The sequence below is a fragment of the Xiphophorus hellerii genome, chromosome 1 (assembly GCF_003331165.1).
Source record: "Xiphophorus hellerii strain 12219 chromosome 1, Xiphophorus_hellerii-4.1, whole genome shotgun sequence".
Lineage (NCBI taxonomy): Eukaryota > Metazoa > Chordata > Actinopteri > Cyprinodontiformes > Poeciliidae > Xiphophorus > Xiphophorus hellerii.
In genome coordinates, this window is record NC_045672.1 from 28,009,344 (window position 1) to 28,029,919 (window position 20,576).

At 37.7% G+C, this 20,576-nt stretch overlaps 4 protein-coding genes across 6 annotated transcripts in view; 1 reads left to right on the forward strand and 3 right to left on the reverse strand.

Moving 5' to 3' along the window:
- The window catches only part of vwa5b1 (von Willebrand factor A domain containing 5B1), a 37,347-nt gene extending 30,563 nt beyond the window's left edge, over positions 1-6,784 (reverse strand). For 2 of the 3 annotated variants that reach the window (XM_032558122.1, XM_032558105.1), the window contains exons 1-3: positions 6,491-6,784; positions 1,674-1,833; positions 1,428-1,589 (exon numbers count right to left, since the gene is read on the reverse strand). In XM_032558122.1, coding sequence (XP_032414013.1) covers positions 1,428-1,589; positions 1,674-1,812 — 301 coding nt within the window. In that variant the 5' untranslated portion in view covers positions 1,813-1,833; positions 6,491-6,784. The remainder of the gene's footprint in view (positions 1-1,427; positions 1,590-1,673; positions 1,834-6,490) is intronic. The other variant, XM_032558112.1, reaches the window with a different exon arrangement.
- A 2,582-nt stretch (positions 6,785-9,366) lies between these two features.
- ddx19a (DEAD-box helicase 19a) lies at positions 9,367-13,932 on the forward strand. The gene is made up of 9 exons (XM_032568015.1): positions 9,367-9,442; positions 9,535-9,627; positions 10,886-10,988; positions 11,067-11,181; positions 11,758-11,935; positions 12,013-12,250; positions 12,862-13,024; positions 13,105-13,296; positions 13,374-13,932. Exons 2-9 carry the CDS (start codon positions 9,566-9,568, stop codon positions 13,433-13,435), a joined length of 1,113 nt encoding a protein of 370 aa, XP_032423906.1. The 5' UTR covers positions 9,367-9,442; positions 9,535-9,565; the 3' UTR covers positions 13,436-13,932.
- Positions 13,933-15,489: 1,557 nt separating this feature from the next.
- ubxn10 (UBX domain protein 10) lies at positions 15,490-16,650 on the reverse strand. The gene is made up of 2 exons (XM_032558153.1): positions 16,364-16,650; positions 15,490-16,253 (listed from the first exon to the last, which is right to left on the reverse strand). The coding sequence occupies exon 2, from the start codon at positions 16,227-16,229 to the stop codon at positions 15,561-15,563; it is 669 nt and encodes a 222-aa protein (XP_032414044.1). The 5' UTR covers positions 16,230-16,253; positions 16,364-16,650; the 3' UTR covers positions 15,490-15,560.
- Positions 16,651-16,702: 52 nt separating this feature from the next.
- On the reverse strand, positions 16,703-20,456 carry cptp (ceramide-1-phosphate transfer protein). The gene is made up of 2 exons (XM_032558163.1): positions 20,099-20,456; positions 16,703-18,381 (listed from the first exon to the last, which is right to left on the reverse strand). Exons 1-2 carry the CDS (start codon positions 20,221-20,223, stop codon positions 17,859-17,861), a joined length of 648 nt encoding a protein of 215 aa, XP_032414054.1. The 5' UTR covers positions 20,224-20,456; the 3' UTR covers positions 16,703-17,858.
- Positions 20,457-20,576: the final 120 nt, after the last annotated feature.

Here is a 20,576-nt window from a genome sequence, read left to right on the forward strand (position 1 = left end):
TCTCTGTTGTTGCACTGTTTTCATTGTCAGTTACTGTCATTGGTCTGTTTTTTTAATGCTCAAATACACATGCACATTTTTTTGCACATTCCTTTGGAACAAAGTAGGTTATTTTTAATAACTGCACAATGTTTATTTAGTAATTTTGTCCTTATTGCACAATATGGTATTCTATATTCTGTTTATATATATTCCTTGTTTCATCCTCGGAATTATGGTAGATTGTAACAGATTCACATTATTAATAATATCTCAGTAAATTCACTGTGACATGATTTTCACACCACCAAATGTTAGTGTTGCTCCAGCAAACTTTAAATGAGTGTGTGTTTTCTCTTCAGCAGTGGAGTCTGGTGCAGAAAGGTGACATTGAAGCTGAGTGTGTTACTTAACAGGATTTTTTTCTCGATATTTGCTGAATTTCTCAACATACGTGGGAGGTTTCTGCAACATCAGTTTATTTGGAGAAAAAGACATCAGTGATTTCATATGCTGATCTGAATCATAAGAAAATGTAGGGGAAGGTGTTTGCAGACAATCATGCAAAGTCCAAAATCAAGGGGTTTTTTTCTGAGCTGATCACTGAGTCTCTGACTTGCAAACTGAACAACAGTACAAATTAAGTGCAGGTTCTTCTACAACTCTCTACAATAGGTCCTTGGCTCCTTACCAACTCTTATTATTATTCTCTTGACTCCACTGCTGCTAATATTGTGAAAATAATTTTTTGGCCCACTTCTGGAATATTCAGAAGTTTATAAATATATATTTGACAAATGTCATCAGTATTTTTAGCAAAACTGAGGTTGTGAAGGTCTTGGGAGAGCTTTTTTCCTCATGTCACCATGAAATACATCTGTGTTACCATGTAAAAGAGGAATGTCTTTACAGGCTATTAATGAAAAATAAAGCACCTGACATTAATTTCTGCTCAAACAGGTAGAATTGCTTTCTAAATACTCATTGGTTTGCCTTTCTTCATTTCTTTTTATGTAATTTCCCCCAACTTTTCTTCATGTTTCTAAATCTTCTCATTATATTGTACATGTGGATGACTAATCTGTTGTAAATGTCATGTCAAAAGCCTCAACAGAAATATATTTACCGAGAAGGATTTTGAAGTGCAAAATTCATTTTCCTGCATATGCCTAATGCATTCATTAGGAATACAGCATGAGTATGAATAATACCCATGTCTCTCAGTAGCTTCATTGATTATGACTTGCCTGCTGCAAAAACACTGAACCAGACAGTACAGAGGAGGATCTAGGATCAACATTAACACTTTACAGAGCTGCAAAAGATCCTCAGACTTTGATTGTGCTGTTCTGCGCTTTCATCACAGCAAACCCCCTATACGCCGCACAAATAGAGGCCTTTGGACTGAGCTCAAATAGCAATATTGATCTGAGTCACTTCAGCCTTACCAGTGCCGCTCTGGAGAGCCCCGTTAGCGGTGTGGCAGGTGTCCTGATAACAATCATCAAGTTTTGCCTTGCCTTTTATTTGCAGGGTTATAATTTGACTGGATATCATAGCCTCAAACCCAACAACAATGGAATTTTCTTCCAGTGGATATATGAAGATACCTTCAGGGAAGAAAGAAGAAAAGACTGATGCTCAGAGGTTTGAATTGCCTCAATATGGCTGTGGAATGCAGTCGTCTCGCTTACCCTCAATTGCATGATCCTCAATATTCTCGTAGGTCATAGAGGCCGTCAGAGCCAGAGTATAACCCCTGACGCAGCAGGTGATGTCAGACACACTGAGGGGCAGAGCACACTGGCTCTCCTTGTTAATGAGTCCAGGCATCCTGCTGGCTTTAGGATTCTGCTTTGAAAAGCAAACAGAACCAAATCAGTACATTTGATTAAATAAAATAGAAAAATTGTTGGATTTTTAAAAGATTATTTTTACTTCACACAGTGAGAACAAAAGAAAGGTTCTCCTTTACTCTTTACATAGGATTTGTGATGGAAAGCAGTAGTCAGGTGCTTTTAATCCCCAGTTAAAATTCCATGCTAAATCTTCCAAAACCTTGTGAGAAAATTGTTGTATTTTTCTGATAGAGCCAAACATTGACTAAAACAAGAGCTACATTTTTCAGATGAAGCTGAGGTTTTTGTCAAAGTTGATCAAATTATAACCAGTTCCAAATACCAGCCAGCTTAGAGCTAAAACACTCAAATAAATTAATATATTTCATTTTCATCATCACACTGACACCAAGCACACAACCAAATCAACAAAAAAATTAATTTATCAAGTTAAAACTGAAAATGCCAGCACATTCTTTCCAACAGAAAATCTGCAAGGCCACATAAGGAGAGCTGTGCACATGATATGTTCTCACCTCCTGGTAAATTTAGAAAACTTTTCCAAGGCAACGTGGGCAAATAAAACAAAGTGGAGATGTGGGAAGCTGACAGGTGCCTGACAAAGAAGACTGGCTGCCGAAATCACAAGATGCTTCAACAAAACACCAGCTGAAGGCTGTGTACACTTACACTTTTTTTATTTATTTAATGTAACAGATTTTTATGTCATTATGTCGTGTTTGCATATTAAAAGTGAAGTTATATGTGGAAGAAGTTCTAAAAAAATTGTTGTGATCTCATTTTACATAACCAAAACTTGGCATTTTAACAGTCAGGCTGATTGTTTGATTAACCGATCAACTTCTACAAAAGCAGGGATTTTTAAATAATGTGCCAGTGTATGTGTGTCAACACAATGCCAAGATAGAAAGACATCAGCATCGAATTTAACTGAAAAAAAAATCAGCCTGTTGCCAACTTTTTCCAAGAATAACATCCATGTGTAACAGCAATGCTCACATATGACAAAATACATATTTTTCCATCATCTACCTGTCATCCTCTCTCTCAGGTTAAATATTAAAGTTTGCAAAGCTGCAACTGAATGATGAGGCTGCTGCATAATGCACAGTTACATGTTATGGAGTTTTTCCTGAATGTCGCAACTAATCGCATAACAACTTCAAGTATTTTTTTTATAACCAATAATTAGTTGTGCCAGTTAGAATTTACTGCAATTTTTGTCTAATCTATACTTGAAGTTTGCCAACATCTAATAACTTCTGGTTCTTATGAGTCAAATACAAGTGTTAGCATCACTCGTATTTGCAATACGCCACATAGTAGGAAAGTAAAATTTAAAAAAAAACACTATATGCAAGTATATACAATTCTGATTAGGACAAATGTGGATAAAGGAAAATCTATAAAAATCCAAACTTGTGCACCCAATTCTTTTTCTTAAAAAAAATCTCCAAGCATGTTGAATATATTCACTCAGTTTGGCAGTGAAAGCAGGAAAGTATTTTTTTTTTTTTTTAGAAAAAAAGGATGCAGATATTTGCTCTTCTCAGGTTCACAACTTTTTGTATCTTTCTGCATAACATGGGGCCTTCGCAGATGAGCAAGATGATCATTTCACAAGCACAATTTGAAGTTCTAATAATGAAAACAGATGCTAGCTTTCAAACTGTGCTTCAATAACAAGCTGAACAACATCTCTTTCTTTGTTCAGAGAACACGTTTCATTTCAAAGGGAATTTGACAATTTATTCTGTTCACCACTGAAGTTTGTTTTCGTCAGCCTTGATATTTCTGATAGGCTCTTCTTTTACATTAACCTGTTTCAAACTAAGGTAGTGAGCAGTGAAAACTTCCATTCATTGTGCTTCTACTGTCTTTTTCTGTAAAAATATGTTTTTCTTTATGTTTTGCACACTTTCACCTCCAATAATTCAAAACTCTACCTCAATATCTTCCCAATATTATTTATGAGCTCCAAATTTCCATTCAAATTGAGCACTCTGCACAGAAAGTGATCTTATTTCTTGTTTTTATTACTTTTGATGGCCAGCATCAATAAGATTAAACACACACCAGGGACACATTACAGATTCAAACACTACAGCTAAAGCTGTCAGTGGAGCATTCTTTATTGGTTCTCTAGCCTCAGTAATCCTCCTCAGTGTGATGTAAAACTAAGAGGTCTGGGGTAAGGTGACACCCGTGTTAAAATCATTCAAGATAAAAGTCGTGGCAATAAAAACAAAGATTTTAAGGTGACATTGCCATTGCTGTCCAGAAAGAAATTTGCAGGTAAAATACAGATCTCAGAGATCTATTGATAAAACTAACATGTTCAGATACATTAAAGAGATAAGAAGCGCAATTATTCTGTTTAATAAATGCAGTATTCTTCTTACTTCTTGGAATCCTTGGTAATGATTTGTGATAATCCTTATAATATGTTTTTATTAATTTTTGCAACAGCATAAGCTCAAAAAAATTTGGGGAAAATACAACCTTTAATTTGAGTACATTTATTCACGAGGGGAAAATACTCAGGCAATTTTTTATTTACTGGTAGAGTGGGTAATATGCCTAAGAAGTAAAATATCTGATTTTTTTTCATACCATAGCCAATATTTTTTTTTTTAATCTATTTTTAGCTTTTTTTCCCTCCTTTTCTTTAAAAGAAATGTTACGTAAGAACAAATACGTTCAAAAACCTTTATTTCAATAATCTGTTCTGGGAGTGAGCATGAATTCAAAATGAAATACAATCTGTAAAACAAGATGGTCACTGAAATACAGACGCCCAAGCATTGCACAATCCAGATTTTTCCAAAAATGTAATCTTTCTTAACTGCCAATTTGATTAATCGATAAAATCAATCAATTGCCCAACGCTACCAAACAGAATCTTAAACTGCAATGTCCAACATGCAGCCCAGCAAGTTCCCAGGGACTCACAATAACGCCACAATACTCTGTCATATTTAATACTTGGCAAGAGATTATTTTCCATATTAATCCTTTGCTTTATGCCATACCCAAAAGATCAGCTTTTGCCTCATCTGGTCAAAGAAAAATCCTACAAATTTTAACAAACTTCAAAGATGTATGCATTGTGATGGCATAAAAGACTTTTTCATGGCATGTCTCTCAAATCTGGTCTTAATGGTTTTTAAATGTTTGAACTTGAGATGTAACACTTTGCAGCTGAAGTAAAAGATTTTGTTTTGATCTTCCTTATCATGGAGCTCATTGTTTTAGCAAGACAAGGTTGTCACTCAGGCTTGTTCGTCTCATTTTCAGTTATTTAAATTATTTAAATCTGATTTGAACAGATTTAGGTGAGCAAGTATTTTTGTGCAGCAATTTGATAAATTTTAATAATGTTCAACATGTTGTGATTGCCTTGAGTGCAATGTTCTCTTATCTTTCCTGTTTTGAAGAACCGCAAGCTAAAATGATCCTGTCTGTCAGATTGTATAAGTAAGGGTTTTAAAAAAATACAAAATAAATATGCGAGTAAGATTTTTCTTACTTGAATTGTTAACAGTGTCAACAATAGTGTAAAAATCAATTATTTCTTTAAACGGAATTTCAATTGGTTTTGTTTTTCTATTGTTTTTTGTAGTCTGAGATTACGCTACTGTAATAAAAGATTAATTCATTTTAAGGTTCTCCAATTTTGCTAAAACAAAATTAGTTGCTGCAATACGGCTCCGGTTTATTGTTTGTGCCTTCTCCTGCACAAGTAATCTTGCTGTCATGGGGTCTGCATCTGCTGCACAACCAGAGTCCCTCTGCACGAGCTAGATGGGAAGTGTAATGACGAAAGCAATATCCATAGAGACAGCTCTGCTCGCCTGCTTACCTGCATACTGACCAGCAGCATCACCAAACTGCATTTAATCTGACAGTGAGACTAATCACACTTTATCTCACACCACAGGTGATTTCCTCTCACAAAAAAAGAAAAAACACTTAAAAAATAAAAAAAACTTCAGGCTGTAATGTCAGGTCTCATATTCACAGACATAGACAATAGCAATAAACTCATTAATTTTATGATAATATCATTCTCAAGTGCTTTTTCACTGTGAGGAACATACATTTTAATGCACTTACAGATTTCTGTCATCTCAATACTGCCATCATGTGTCCAATCAGCCACATACTGAGAACCAGACAAGGAAAGCTTTATCTGGACATAATCAAGTCTTGTATAAATTAAGCAAACAAGCACAACTGGACTTGATTATATCCACACATGTGCAAAGGGTGTTTTATTTTTTGCAAAAGTTTTGTTTTGAACTGCTTTAAATCAGTGATATTAGTTCTTTTATATCTTCCAGTTTTAGTTTAGTCAAAAGTGGGCTCTCTCCTGATGGGCTCACCCTACCAACCTCTGGATTTTACTAAAAACACAGTGAAGGCATCAACCCTGAACTCAGACAACATCCTTCATTTGGGTCAGAACAGACAGCTGCATGCTGTGTCACCACCTGTTGAGGCACAGTGTACCTGTTTACATCCGCTGACAGATTCAACCATTGACCCTTTTCCTCCTTCAGTTAAAACTACTGACAGTGATGTCTAAAGCAGGAATCGCCAGACGGAAGCAAACCAGCATTAAAATGCATTAGTGTTTCCCATTGTCTTACCTTTCATTTGTGTCAAGTGCACCGTGGATCTCTCTCTATCAGAAGTCCACTTATCATGAAAGATATCCTCTCCTCGTCCAGACTCTCCTTTGCTCTCCTCTCCAATTGCTGTTTTTTTTTTGTTCGCTTTTGGTGGCGTAGAGGGAATAGGAGTGCTGCCACAGGTGGCAGGAACTACACATGCAGACGCACAATGCAAGGAGGGGAGAGGGTAGATGCTGCTGCAGCAGCCAGTCCTGGTTTAGTCAAACCCAGCAACATGTGGTTGCAGAAACTGTTTCATTTATTTCTTCCTCTGCCTCCTCCTCTTCATCCTCCTCCTCCTTGAGAGGAGGATGCAGGAGTTTGAGGTTCAAAGAGAGAGAGAGAATCCAAAGCAACCTCCCCACCTAACCCTATTCAAAGCACCATCCCCACCCACTCGTTGTAAGCTCTTGTTGACACTATCATCAATTCAGATATCCTTTTTAATAACATGCATGTCATGCAGTGTAACAGCAGCGGCAGATGGGTGGAAGACAGCGCACGTCGTCTGTCATGCAACCTCAACAGGCAGGCGGTTGCACAGGAGCGTTTTAAATCTAAAGTGGGCGTTTGTCTGTCTCAGGGTTTCGTGATCACTTTGTTTGATACATCTGGGGGGAGGGGCTTTGCTCTGCAACCGTTTCCATGACAATTAATGTGTGTTTGAAAAATCATTTTGGTGCTGTTGTAAATGTGGAGATGGTCTCTCTGCATGTGTGTGTGTGTGTGTGTGTGCGTGCGTGTGGAGGGGGGCGGGTACGCGTGTAGGCGTGTGTGTTGGTGGGTAGCTGGGACTCAACATCCGCCTCTAAATTGGATTAACCTGCAGCCAATGGAACTCACCCCTTTGTCCTCCCCCTCTTTCTTCCCTCAGTACCGCTCTCGTTTCCTCGCTGTCTCTTTTTTTCACAACCTAAGGAACAACAGAGGGGAATATAGTCAATTTGTTGCCAGTATCTCTAAAGTTATTCACATAATGTATAAGATGTGAATATAACAAAAGTGAAATCATCATCTGTAGGAGCCAAAATAAAGAAAGTGCAAGTTTTGGCTTGAAAGAATTTATGGCACTCCATAAATTGTAAGCTTTTCTTACTTCCTTTAGAGCCTTGCCATGCTGCACAGTCTTTATTTTGAAATGTTGCCCTTACTGTACGGTATTGTTGTCTTTATACTGTTTTTATATGTTTTACATTCTATCTTTGTGTGAACCTGTTGTTTTGATTTCCTATCTCTTCATTTGCTGTTGTTGCACTGGAATTTCCGCATTGTTGGAAAATGTAAGAATTTAGATTAAATTCTATTTTACAATTTAATAAAATTGTAAAATGTTATTAAATTGTAACATTTAATAATTTTACAATTATTATTTGTAAAATTATTGATAATTATTTTATTATTTTATTATTAAAATATTAATAACAATCTTGATTTGAAAAAGTCGAGATTCAGCTTCAACTGTACTATTCCATTTTGTTTAGTTTATTGACAAAGATGCTCAGGAATGGAGGAGCTTGGTGGAAAATAAAAAAGAAAACTGAATAAATTATGTCTAATTGCAACTGGCATTGTTATTATTGTTGGAACATACAGTACAGCCAAGAAGGCAACGTCCAAACTTTTGGTCTGTACTGAATACAGACCAAAAGTTTGGACACACAGTTGTGTCCAAACTTTTGGTCTGTACTGTATATTTACAGTTATTGACAGGGAAATATACTTAATGTGGAATGTACCAACTTAATTCATGAAAAATATATTTTGCCTAAATGCAAATTCAGTATTAATTTGATGCAGACTTTTCTACTGATGTCAGGAATGGGAAATTTCCTAATCAATGCCAGTCTTGATAGGAATTTTTAATTACGAGGAAAATTGTTATGTCCTCCAGGCACCACTAGGGGGAGACTGCATCTTTCTCAGCCTAATTTTCCCCGTCGTAATAATTCGCTGAGCAAAACTTGGAAACAAAAAATGTTGTGATGCCTTCAGGTTATTCCAAGTAAAGTGAGTAAATATGTCTTTATACAACCATTTCGGGCGTTCCAATCTTAATCTAAAAAAAGCAAATGAATTAGAAGTATTTTTTTAATGAATACAAAAATGTTGAAAAGATATTTAAATCAAGTCATTCAGAGGAAAAGTAGAAAATAACTGAACGAGTTAAACAATTTATATAAAAAAAAACTTTTCTCAGAAAGATATATATTAATTTCACCTCTGTATAATCTCGTAAATAATTGTTATTTGTAAATAATTTATTTGGAGTCTATTTAACACTTTTATTGAACGTCCATTTTTATCGGAGCTTAAAATTACTATAATGATAATGGTTGTGAAGGCAACAGTAACCGTTGAGTCTATTCAAAAGAAGGCAACGTGAACACAAACTTTTGTGAAAGGTTCGGTTCGCTTCTTAAAATGGCTGAAGACTCTTGGGCGTTAGCAGTGGACGTTCAAGAGGCGACAACGCCATCATTTCAGGTTAGTTAAATGTCTCATTATATAACACCTGTTCGTTGCTCGTTAGCAGATTAGCATACGGTGTTAGCTATCTGATGCTAATTGCCTTGGGTCATGTCTGACAGTTTCAGTTCTCCAAAAAGATCAACAGAATACGAGGTCCATTAAACGTGAAGGAAGACGTAAATGGTAATTTAATATTTTTGTCTTCATTAAATTCTAGCTATTTAAGAGAGCTAAATTTCCGCGGTGGTCTCTGTTTCCACCTGCAGCCAACGTGGTGCAGAACAAGATCCAAAATGAAGGGGGTGAAGGAGATGGCGACAAAGTTGACCTGGCCGAACAGTCTTTGCTTAATAAATTGATCCGCCACTCTCTGGTGAAGAACCGGAACCAAGTTGAGGTCCAGCAGGCGGATCCCAGCTCTCCTCTGTTCTCCGTGAAGAGTTTTCAGGAGCTCAGACTGTGAGCTCTTTGGCGAAAGCCATTTTTTCATACGGTTTACTGCTTATTTAATTATTTTTGTGAAACCTAACCCCGAGGGCCTTCAATGTTAGGAAACCTGAATTGTTGCAAGGTGTCTTCAGCATGGGATTCAACAGACCGTCCAGGATCCAGGAGAATGCCTTGCCTCTGATGATGGCGGAACCGTGAGTTGATATTTGTACTTAGGAAGTATTGGGGGGGGGGGGAATTAGTTTTTTTTAATATGTACTATCTCCAGTTGAAGTCCAATTTGGTTGACTTAACAAAAATGACATCTACTGTTTTGTAAAGGAATTATATGTTGTCAAGGTTCACCAAAGCTTTTCTGACATTCCCATTCATCATAGAAAGGAATGCCTTTCTATGGCTTGTCCCTACTATGGTACGCTCAGTCAATCCGTAATGTTATGAACATCAACCCCTGAATATTTAAATCTGGATTTCCTAAGTCCAGTATTCGAGAGGTACCATCCTGCAACTTTTAGATGGGTTTCTTCTCCAACACACCTGGATCAAATGAATGGCTTGTTATGCCTCTGCAGAGCTGAGTTACTGCTAGAGAGGGTAGTCAGCCTTTTCACTCTGGTGTGTTGAGTCAGAGATGTATGTAAAAGTTGCACGTTGGTAGGGTTGGGGACCATTGGGTTAAGGTATCTTTGTTTCTGTTAAAATGTTGACGTTTTTGTGTAAATGTATTTAGTTCTGCCTCACCTGGTCTCAGTGCTGCCCTCCTTAGGTTGAACAGTGGCTAGTTGAACAGTTGAATTTTCCTATTGATTAAAACTGTACAACTTAGGACAACCATGTCAGGGAGACCTGTGTTCAGGTATAAAACTATCTCACTCAGACACAGTTTTGAGTCGGTTGTGAGCATTATAGTCGTTTTATTTACTTGCCTGTAAATTGGTACTATTTGTTTATGGGGACCAAATGGTAAAATGTGGAAGCAGACAGATGAATTGACCAGAGCCAGTGGGTAAGCAAAAGGTCTGAGTGCCCTGGCTTTTTTTTTTTCTTTTTTTTTTTTTTTTACCCCTCCAGGGGTCTTTTGTGGGCTCTAGTGTCCCTTATATGATAGTAGGCTGACAGGAAACGGGGAAGGAGAGGGGGGAAGACATGCAGCAAATGTCGTCGGGTCCGGGAGTCGAACCTGCGACGGCCGCGTCGAGGACTCAAGGCCTCCAAATACGGGTCGCGCTAACCCCTACGCCACCACGGCACGCCCTTTTTTAACTTATTTTTTGTCATTTTAGTTAAATGCATATATTGACAAAGCATTAAGGAGCTCTGTTCATTAATCCAGGCTATTAAGTTTGGTGTAACATCAGCTTGGCTTTAAGTGAATACTTGTTCTGTTATTGGTGTTTCTCATTAAAAATGTAAAACATTTCTTCTTCCCATGCATGTTCTCGTTCTGTCTAGACATCAGAACCTGATTGCTCAGTCGCAGTCTGGCACTGGTAAGACTGCAGCTTTCTCTCTGGCCATGCTGAGTCATGTGAACCCTGACAATACCTGGACTCAGGTGAGCAGAACACCTTCAGAGCATCCAACGCCTCCAGTGCCAGGCGTCTTTAACGAAGACTGAAAATCTCTCTTTTAGTGTCTTTGCGTTGCGCCAACGTACGAGCTCGCGTTGCAGATCGGCCAAGTGATCGAACAAATGGGCAAATTTTGTCCAAATGTGAAACTGGCCTACGCCATTCGAGGAAACAGAAGTAAGATCCTGAAATGGCCTTTTTGTTTTTGGTTGATAGGATAGTCTGTGTTTACCTACTATATTTACATAAGTATCACAAAACTTTCAAGAAATCAATTACATCTGTCTAAGGAATTAAATCCTTTATCTAAACAGGGAGGAGCTGCTTTATCACATCATTTATAGCAGAAAAGAGGAAATTTTGCTTATCGTCACTTTCCAAAAATAAAGTCATTTTTTGGCAAAAGAAAAAAAATCTTTCCAACACCCACTACCCCTGCCCTCCAACTTTTGGCTAAAAAAATTATTTGGGCCATTAATTTAGGAAGGTGATGATATATAGAATAACATTTGTATACATTCTTAATTACATTTAAGTAGGGACTGAATTACAAACTAATTACTTAGGCCTGCTAAAATGAAAACTATTTGAAGAGAAACATGTATTGTTAAAGGGTGAAGGAAGTTGAGTATGTTAGGTTTCTAATGCACTCAAGTTTGCTGTTCTTTATCATCACCACTGATGTTTTATCAGTGGTGATATAAAACATCAATGGTAATGTTTTATATCTGCATGACACTTTGTGTTTTCCAGTGGAGCGACATGTCAAGTTGCAAGAGCAGATTGTCATTGGAACCCCAGGCACCATCCTTGACTGGTGCACCAAGTACAAGCTTATTGACCCACAGAAGATCACAATGTTTGTGTTGGATGAAGCTGATGTGATGATCGCCATGCAGGGTCATCGGGACCAGAGCATCCGGATCCACAGGTGGTTTTCTTCCTGAAAAACCCAATGTTGAATTAAAAAAAAAAAAAGCATATCTGATAACTGCGTTCCGTTTTAAGGCTGCTCAACAAAGACTGTCAGATGCTGCTGTTCTCTGCAACGTTTGAGGACTCTGTAATGAAGTTTGCCGAGCGAGTGATTCCCGATCCTAATATAATCCGACTGAAACGAGAAGAGGAGACGCTGGACACAATCAAGCAGTTCTATGTGCTCTGCAGGGAGAAGGAGGACAAGTTCACAGCGCTCTGTAACCTGTATGGGTGTCTGACTATTGCACAGGCAATGATCTTCTGCCACGTAAGTTGAAAGTTATTTTTCAAATAAGCTTTAGAAATTATTTTTTAGTATGTGAAATAAGTTTGTTTTGTTTTTTTTGCGAAGGAATGCTACCTGTTCCAGTTTTTTTTCATTATTATTATTCTAGTTTGTTTGCCTAAAAAGTTCAGTTTGGGAAGATGTGAATGCGCAATCGAACTGTTACGTGGACCAAAAAAACAACAAACTCTGGTCCTTTCAACTGCTAAAATATTGATGCTGCTCAATTTTTATTAACATTTTATGAGAAAGGTAGTTGTGCACAGTGTCTTCAGAGGTTTTCATGCCGTTTTCTTCAGTACTTCATGGTGTAGCTCCACCACGGGTGAAGGGGGGGGGACTGAGTTTTTATTTATTTTTATTTTTTTAAAGGGTTTGGTTTGTTTAATACTGCAGTGTGAAACCAAACTGCACAAACTTAAAATGTAATAAATATTGAAATGTTAACTCCCTCTTAACAATATCTGGAAAACTATCACTAATGAGAATCTATCTACTTAATAGATTCTCATTAGTGAATCTATTAACAAAGTGACACCACTTTGTTTCAAAGTGTTGGGAGTTTCCTTGATCATGCTCAATTTGCTTGTCAGACTCGGAAGATGGCTGCCTGGCTGGCCTCTAGCCTGATAAAGGAGGGCCACCAGGTGGCGCTGCTGAGCGGGGAAATGGCAGTGGAACAGAGAGCCGCTGTCATCGAACGCTTCAAAAACGGCAAAGAGAAAGTGCTTGTGACCACCAATGTGTGTTCCAGAGGCAAGTAGATCTGCAATTAAAACTTAATGATGCTAAGGGTGTTTATAATATCCCTCACACATATTTCTATCTGTTTGCAGGTATTGATGTGGAGCAGGTGTCCCTTGTGGTGAATTTTGACCTCCCGGTGGATTTGGAAGGGAACGCCGACAACGAGACCTACCTGCACAGGATCGGCCGCACAGGACGCTTTGGCAGAAGAGGCTTTGCTGTCAACATGGTGGACAGCATAAACAGCATGGAAATCATTAAGCAAATTGAAATGCATTTCAGTGAGATTTCTTTGTTTTGATAAATTTTTCTGATAATGACATCATCAGATCCTAATTTGTTTTTCCTTTTGTCCCAGACAGGAAAATTACAAAACTCGACACCAGCAACCTTGAGGAAATGGAGAAGATGACAATTTAATGTTCTGCTGCTTTCCAGTAGTTGACACTGTTTACATTGTGTCACATAGTTTGTTTTCTGCTAGTTTGCTATAAGACACTGTTTCTGGTACTTTTGTTTGTTTTTTGTTCAGATTTTTTGAGCTTCTTCAACACTGAGGTTGTACAGTCACCATAGGCTGCTAAAAGATGTGTGTTTGCAGTGTTATTGTTAAGTGAAATATCAGTGTTATATTATGTGACATGTATGTAGTGTATATATTTTTGCATGACATGTTTGCGGTTGTTTGAAAAATCTGTTGCAGCCCAGTGGGGACTTCAGTGTCAGTTTCATAATGCATTTCTGTGCAATATTGTTTTAAAAAAACAAACGTACAAAAAATCTTCTCTGCTGTTTCTGGCTTCCTGTGTTCAGTCGTGTTGAGCCTGTATTAAATACAAGAATCCATCTCTTTTTTTTTTTTTGCAATTTGTTTGAATAAATTTGTCAGAGTGACCAGCAATCATCCGAAGTTCAAATAGAACGAGTTTTATTTTCTCTCGTGGATGCAAAGCTTTTAAAGTTTCAATCATGTATGGCTCATTTTGTGCATCTTTTTAGTGAGATTAAATGTAAACACTTGATTTAACGCATGTTTGGTAGATAAAGTCAACCCACTTTGAGCTGATTGCTTTCTTTAATGATTTAATGCTTCATCAGCTCAATGTTTAAAAGCTTGGGTCTGATGAAATGATGGCATGCAGCATTCTGAAAAGACTAATTTCATAGTTAATTAGACATGGCATTGTTAAAAAAAACATTAGCTGATATGAAAAAATTAAAGAGTTGGAGAGAAACTTTCAAATCGAAAGAGGGTGTTGGTTTGTCAAAAATAAATGCTTAACTTTAAAATGCCTTGACATTTTAGATGTAGTAAAACTTATTTCAAGGATGATGCATTGTCATGTACAGTTGAAACCAAAAGTTTACGTGCACTGATGAGGACTATTTTTTTTTCTTTCCTGTCTGAATTGAAATCTGACCAAACGTCTCTCATTTTAGATCAGTCAGAATTACCAAAATTATTTTTTACAAACTGTTTTCAAAACAGTTGTAAAAAAACGTTTCGAAAACAGTTTTTTCAAAAAACTGATTTGATTAAAATCTTCACATTTTAATTCTTCAAATTAAAATTTGAAGAATTTTAATTTCTTCAAATTAAAATATGTACATATATTTGGTCAGTGTATCAAGACTGACTTACCATGACTTAGGTCAAACCTTTCTGGCTCTAACCCTTCCAAAAACCTCAGATTAATTAACACATTTTGTTGGTATAGCAAAATATACAAGATTGAATTAGAAAAGTCAATTGAGCCCAAAATAATTGTCACTTTATTTTAAGGCAAATCTGCAAAATGCTTTCAGTTTTTCTACAATATTTGACTGTTTAAAACACAGGTGTCATTATCCAGTCCTCAAGGGCTGGTATCCTGCAGTTTTTAGATGTGCCACAGGTACAAAACACTGGAATGAAATGGTTTAATTACCTCCTCCTTGTGTACATCAGTTCTCCAGAGCCTTGCTAATGACCTAATTATTCTATTCAGGTGGTGCAGCAGAGGCACATCTAAAAGTTGCAGGACACCGGCACTTGAGGACTGGAGTTTTACACCCCTTGTTTAAAATATTACATGCTTAATTTATTAAGCAGGTAAAAATCACAATATAATCTTTGTGACTTTAGTTTTATTTGGCCCACAAGTACTTTTGATTTATGATTTTGGCCAAAACAGCGGAAAATTTGGACACCTTGGCCTCTAGGTTGCGTGTTATGCAACTGGCGATCTGTTCAGAATTTACCTCCAGGAATAAGCAGGTATAGTTGATATTCTAATTTGAGGTGCAACAGTGTATTACTAAATTTTATTTAATTCTGTTATTGAACGTTGTTAAAGTTTATACCAAAAATGGTTGGCAGTTTAAAAAAGAAAAGTATTTGACCTGCTGGTCACCACACAATGAACAAAATCGACCTATTTATATTTCTGATTGGTGCGTTGTTTGTTGCTCAGAAACGTGGCTCATCCACCAGGTTAATTCAAATCCAAAACTACTTTATTGATTTGGCTCAATAAAGTGTGGTATTTCTGCATCAGCGGTTTGTTTAATAGTGCTGGAAATGGTAAGAGATGCACAGCACTGATCTGTTCAGGATGCCACACCGCTCCAGGGTCATGTCCATGTCTGTAAAGGTTCTGCGTGGCACATCCATGGTCTCGATGAAAGCCTTTCTGTAGGTGGCAGCAAACCGGGCCTCTGCGCTGGCTCTCACCGTCCGCAGGGTGTCTGTGGGGTCAAAGTACTGCTCAAACCTCCGACCGCACGGCGCTCTTATAGCCAGAAGCAAACTGCCTGAATTAGGTGTTCGTGCTGTTTCTGAGGGTTCACACCGGGCTCCCATACTGAGCTGTCCATCTTTTCTTTTGGTCACTTCTCCAGACAGATTGAGCTGTACCATCATTTCATCCAAGTTCTTCGGCGACCTCTCCTCGGACTGCCTGGTCGGTATGGATGGAAGGACTTGGTACTTGTTTAGAGATGCTTTAGGAAAAGCATCATGCTCCTGCGGTAGCAAGTGCAGAAGTTCCTCCCTGTTCCACCGCCGGGACTGCCGAAGCTCAGGCTCGGACAGGGAGCGGACGGTTCCGTCCGGCTTGCCCCTGAGATGATAGTTTGGGGCCTTCGGGTCGATGTGTGAACCACCTGGATGTAGCAAGCTGTCAACGGCGGGTCTGCTCCTCCCTTTCGAAGACTTTGGTCTCGCTAAATGCATTGATAACCTCCCTCAGCTGCTCCACTTGATGATTTACAAAGTGTCAAGAAAACGCTGTTAGTTTACACGACGACTCACACTGAGAGGCCTTTTAAGAATTAAAACCTACTGTAAACACAAGTAAATGTACTCACAAATGTATATGAAGCGTAACTGGGTCGTTTACCTTTCACGCAGTTGAAGGAGTTCCTTTCACTTTTTATCGGCGTCGGCAGGCGATCTGGTAACCATGGTAACCGGCTAAGCTCGATTGACACCTGGCGTTGGAAATGTGCAACTGCAGCTAACATTTCATCTCAAACTAATTTTGAAGGACTCTGTGCTGGTTCGGTAAAATCTCCCCGGACGAGCTTAGAAACATTAAGAACTAAATACACGGAGGACACTTTGTTTCTGCAAACAAAATAAAATGTCGTTGTGTTTTTAAAGCATTGCTCTCAAGGTTGAATAAATATTTAAGGTCTGAGCAGTCTAAATGTGTAAGATTTTATAGCAAAATATAGTACTAAATGCTATCCTTAAAAACCTGGTAGAGGTTACAAAATATTCGTCTTTCAGCAGGACACTGACAAAACATACAGTCAGCCAGAGCTACAAAGGATTGGTTCAAATCAAAGCATATTCATGTGTTAAAATTCATTAGTCAAAGTCCAGACCGAAATCCAATTAAAAATCCGTGTCAACACTTCAATTTTCTGACTGAGCCATTTACAAAAACAAAGATCTCCAGCTTTATGTACCAAGCAAATTGCAGCAAAAAGTGTTGAAACAACACTTTTTGTTTCAACAATTTGTTGAAACAAAATGTTGACCCAGTTACGATGAATGCAGAGGCGCCAGTCAGATAAAACATTATTCTGCACTGTTTATTTAAAAAAAAAAAAAAAAAAAAGGGTTACAGACAATGTAGTTTAAAATAACAATTTACATTCAATAAGTAACCCATCAGCGCTTTTGTGGATGTAAATTTCTATCAGCCCTAGGACAAATGTATTAACTCTTGATATGGGCTGGATATATAGCAATACAGTTTTTACCAATCAACAAAATGTTCAAGTATACAGACATTATTCAACAATGCCATTTGTATTATGCATTTTATTTACGAGATAAACTTCTGAAATATTTATACTACTTTTGCTGAAATTGATTTTAAATGGGAGTAGATTTTTTTGTTCAATTCTTTTCTGTTTTTACAATATGATTACATATAAAAGGAACATAAAGCAATTAAATTACTGGCATTGTTTTTCGCTTATATATGGTATCAAACTAGATTTAAATAGAACAACTGATAGGCTATCTACTGGTATTAGGTAATTTATCATTTTTAAGACTAATTATTTGGTTCATGAGTAATGTGTCCACAGTTATCAAATACCTCCTGCTTTTTAATTTAAAGAACACCTAAGAAACAGTAAAATGATCAATTTAAGTTACATGACAATGAGTCCAAGATAAACATGCACTATTTTACCTAAAATTGTAATGCACATAGGTACAATCAGTGTGAAGAATTACTCTTAGACATAGCACACATGCTGGGATAATCATACAGCAGCAGCAGTTTCCACAGCACTCCAGCAGGAATAATTTACAGACAGATAAAATCTAGCACTTGTTCCCTTTCTATGGTAAATCGTGCAGGCTGTGTTTCTGGTAAAGTTCCTCTGTGATCTGGTACACCTCACAAAGGAGAGGCACGGCCTTCCCCAGGACGTCCACGACCTGCTCAGGTGTGCCGACGTTCATCACTTCAAAGAAAGCCGGTCTTACAGGGAGGCTGTAGAAAGCCATGCCAGCTGACTTACGGATCAGCCACGGGTGGTGCTGGGCCAGGGACTCGTTGTAGGCGTCCCTGCACATGACTGAAGTCTTGTCGTCTTCCTTGCTGGTCCGCAGGCGTTCCAGGAAGAGCTGAAGCCACCTCAATGCACGGTGGAGCCTCAGCAGAGTGCGGCAACCCGACTCAGGATAGATGCCCTTCTTGTCCACATCCACCAGTTCATTGTCCAGCTCAAACTTGACCATGGACTGCACTGTGGCGTAGTGAGGGCCGTTCTCACTCTTCAGGTAGTTCATCAGGATCTGGGTCTTGCTGACAGCATCCTTAGAGATGAAACCGAAGAGGCTCCCCAAGCTGTTCAGAAGCCTATCGACAAGACAAACAGACACACCGTGTGAGCACTTTTATATTTTCTTACTGCAGTCAGTGTGCTTACAGGAGTCTAGCTCCGAAACATAATCAGATAAGAGTTGTAAGAATCTACCAGGCTTAACCTCCAGTGTTTCCTTTTCAAGGCCCATGTACATATGAATAATAAAATTAATCAGTGACAACTGATTGGGTCATAATCAGAACGCTAACATAAATATTGAAAAGCACTGTTAAGACTCAGATATTCCCTTATGCGAGACATATACTGTATATTTATTCTACACAAAGTTGTGTGCTTCATGCGCTTGTTTGCTAATTCTAATGAATATGGCATATAACTTATTAAAACCAAAGTTTTAGTTCCACAATCAAAATATTACATAACACTGCTAAAAAAATCAGAGATATGACATCTTTGCCATCCTCTGAAGGCTACAGTTATCCTTGCTACTTGTGCACCTTGTTTTACCACAGTTTTTCCTCCCACTTAACTTTCTTCTACAATGAGTGGATACAGCTTGTTGACAGGTTTTTTTGTAACTTTTTGTGTGTTACCCTCATAGTTAAGAACAACTTTCCAGTAAACACTTTTCCCTATGACAGTGTAGACCATAACATTTCTACGTTAAAAACCCTTTTAAGTTTACACCATTATATTTTACTGATCATAAACCAATATTATCAAAATGAATATCAGAAATATTACTTTGCTTGTGGAATGATATATTTTATGTATGAGATTCACATTTTTGATAAAATTAGAACAAAATAAATTAACTTTTCAATGCAGCGCTGGAAAGCTCCATCAGTAAAAGAAGTGGTGTCGTCAGCCATTACTCCTAGCATCTGTTAGGCAATTTCAATATGTTTTTACATTCCTGCTATTATTTGTACATCCCTGTTGTTTGCACTGTTATTTCAACTTCTCGTAGATTGTCTGCTGTTATTTTATGCACAAATATGCATACGGCCAAAAAAAAATCCAACTCAGTTGCACATTTCTCAAATCAGAGTATGCTGTTTTTTCTTATGCTGTAAATTACTCACTGTATGGTTCTGATTTTGGTTTCTTAGTTCTGATATTATATGTTTATTACTATGTTTATCTACATGCTTTGCCTTATCTACCTCTTTGCTGCTGGTACACCTGAATTTTCCCACTGAGGGGAAATAAAGGTTATTTCTGTTCTAAATTAATTTACTGAGATGCCCCTGTATTGTGCAGCTCTACTTCAAGCAGGGGTTCTAGTTTATTTTTCAAATAAGGAACTCAAATTACAAAGTACAAATGGATTAACTAGAAGTGACGTCGTCCTTGAAACAAATTCTCCTTGTGAAAAGCAGATAAACAGGAAACAAAGTACAAAACTTATGTGAAGAATATGGCTTCAAGCTCACCAGCAGTGAGTTTGAAGCTACAGTGTCTAAAGAAGCAGAAGGAGGCTGGCAGTGTCATGGCCACACGTTAGTGATCCAACCTGAACAACACGTTACCTCGAAAACCCAAGACCTGAAAGGTTGGTTTGGTCAGCTTTCAGGAATCCAGTCATTGTACTTTACCTAACCTGCTTTTTAATTTAGAATTTAATTAGCACAAGCCTTACTAAAAATGCATTTTCTTTAAAAAATATCCAGCTATTTTCAATTACTTTAATCTAACCCATTACTATGGAGGATTAAAACACGACAAAAATATTTAACAATCACTTACTTCACAAGACCTTTCCATCCAGAAACGTAGTGTTCAATGTAGATTTCTTTTTCTGGCGATAGACACGATTTAAAACTGTCCAGGACCTCCTGCAGACAGAATTTCTGGTTCTCCGAATCTGCCATTATGGGTTTTTCCACTATCAGGAAGCGAACTAAATAAATAAAATATAGCTGTTTAACAGCGACCGACTCTTGAAAGAGGAGTCAGGTGTAAAAGGAGAGAGTCAAATGTCGAACACATTACTGGTGAGAAAAGCTCAAAGGGATGGTAATAAAATTCGTCATTGCAGTTTTTCTGCAAGTTATTCCTGTTTTTAAGTCCATACCTACTGCGCAGACTCGAACCGGAAAAGTCCCGGAAATTAAAGAAATGCCTTCAAGATAAAAGTACGCGGAATGTTAAGTCAGACTGATTTACTTTTATAATTAAAAATTCGTCGACAAGCCAAACAACGCACATGTTCTAAATGTTATTT

Bases quoted from the DNA above. Each gene is read 5' to 3' on its own strand.
- ubxn10 (XM_032558153.1), bottom strand. From the start codon at position 16,229: ATGCATTTAGCGAGACCAAAGTCTTCGAAAGGGAGGAGCAGACCCGCC.
- ddx19a (XM_032568015.1), top strand. From the start codon at position 9,566: ATGGGATTCAACAGACCGTCCAGGATCCAGGAGAATGCCTTGCCTCTG. The intron at 10,989-11,066 runs GTGAGCAGAACA...TCTCTCTTTTAG, and splicing joins CTGACAATACCTGGACTCAG to TGTCTTTGCGTTGCGCCAAC. The intron at 11,936-12,012 runs GTGGTTTTCTTC...TTCCGTTTTAAG, and splicing joins CAGAGCATCCGGATCCACAG to GCTGCTCAACAAAGACTGTC.
- cptp (XM_032558163.1), bottom strand. From the start codon at position 20,223: ATGGCAGATTCGGAGAACCAGAAATTCTGTCTGCAGGAGGTCCTGGAC. The intron at 18,382-20,098 runs GTAAGTGATTGT...TCTTGTCGATAG, and splicing joins GGATGGAAAGGTCTTGTGAA to GCTTCTGAACAGCTTGGGGA.